The 574-nt window shown below is 69.5% G+C and overlaps 1 protein-coding gene across 1 annotated transcript in view; it reads left to right on the plus strand.

Annotated features, from left to right (window-relative positions):
- SLC43A3 (solute carrier family 43 member 3) overlaps window positions 1–574 on the plus strand; it is an 8,021-nt gene that overhangs the window by 1,981 nt on the left and 5,466 nt on the right. Inside the window, exons 7-8 of the mRNA XM_031061504.1 lie at window positions 202–393; window positions 470–568. Of these exons, the coding sequence (XP_030917364.1) occupies window positions 202–393; window positions 470–568 (291 nt within the window). The remainder of the gene's footprint in view (window positions 1–201; window positions 394–469; window positions 569–574) is intronic.

The following is a 574-nucleotide window of genomic DNA, read 5'->3' on the forward strand; positions in this document are numbered from 1 at the left end:
GGTGGATGGGCGTGGCTGTTGATGGGCGCGGCTGGAGGACGGCAAGGATATGCAAATGAGGGAGTGCTGGGTTGGCAGCGTGTGGGCGTGGTCAGAGGGTGGGCACGGTGACATATCTGAATGGGCAGGGTCATACCGGTGGCTGTGAGGCCCCAGTGGGTGGCAGGGACAGGGTGTGGGTGTGACCTGGCGGGGGTGTGTGTCTGCATGTGCCCCGCCCTGACACCTGCACAGGTGGGGACGCCCCCGGGACGCCGTTCCGGGCCTGCGCCTGCTCGTGGCTCTTCGCCTGGCACGTGGCCTGGCTCTCGGTGATGCAGCTGCGCCATTACCTGTTCATCGGCACCCTCAACCCGCAGCTGGAGCACCTGGCGCACGGGGACCACGCCCTGGGTACGGCATGGCAGCGGGGGGACACGGCGGGGACCCCCGGGGCTGGCCCTGCCCGCCTGACGCTGTCCCCCCGCAGTGAGCACGTACACCAACGCCTTCGCCTTCACCCAGCTCTGCGGGGTGCTCTGTGCCCCCTGGAACGGCCTCATCCTCGACCGGCACAAGCGGGGACAGGGCCCCC

The sequence above is a fragment of the Geospiza fortis genome, unplaced genomic scaffold, assembly GCF_000277835.1.
Source record: "Geospiza fortis unplaced genomic scaffold, GeoFor_1.0 scaffold450, whole genome shotgun sequence".
Taxonomy (NCBI): domain Eukaryota; kingdom Metazoa; phylum Chordata; class Aves; order Passeriformes; family Thraupidae; genus Geospiza; species Geospiza fortis.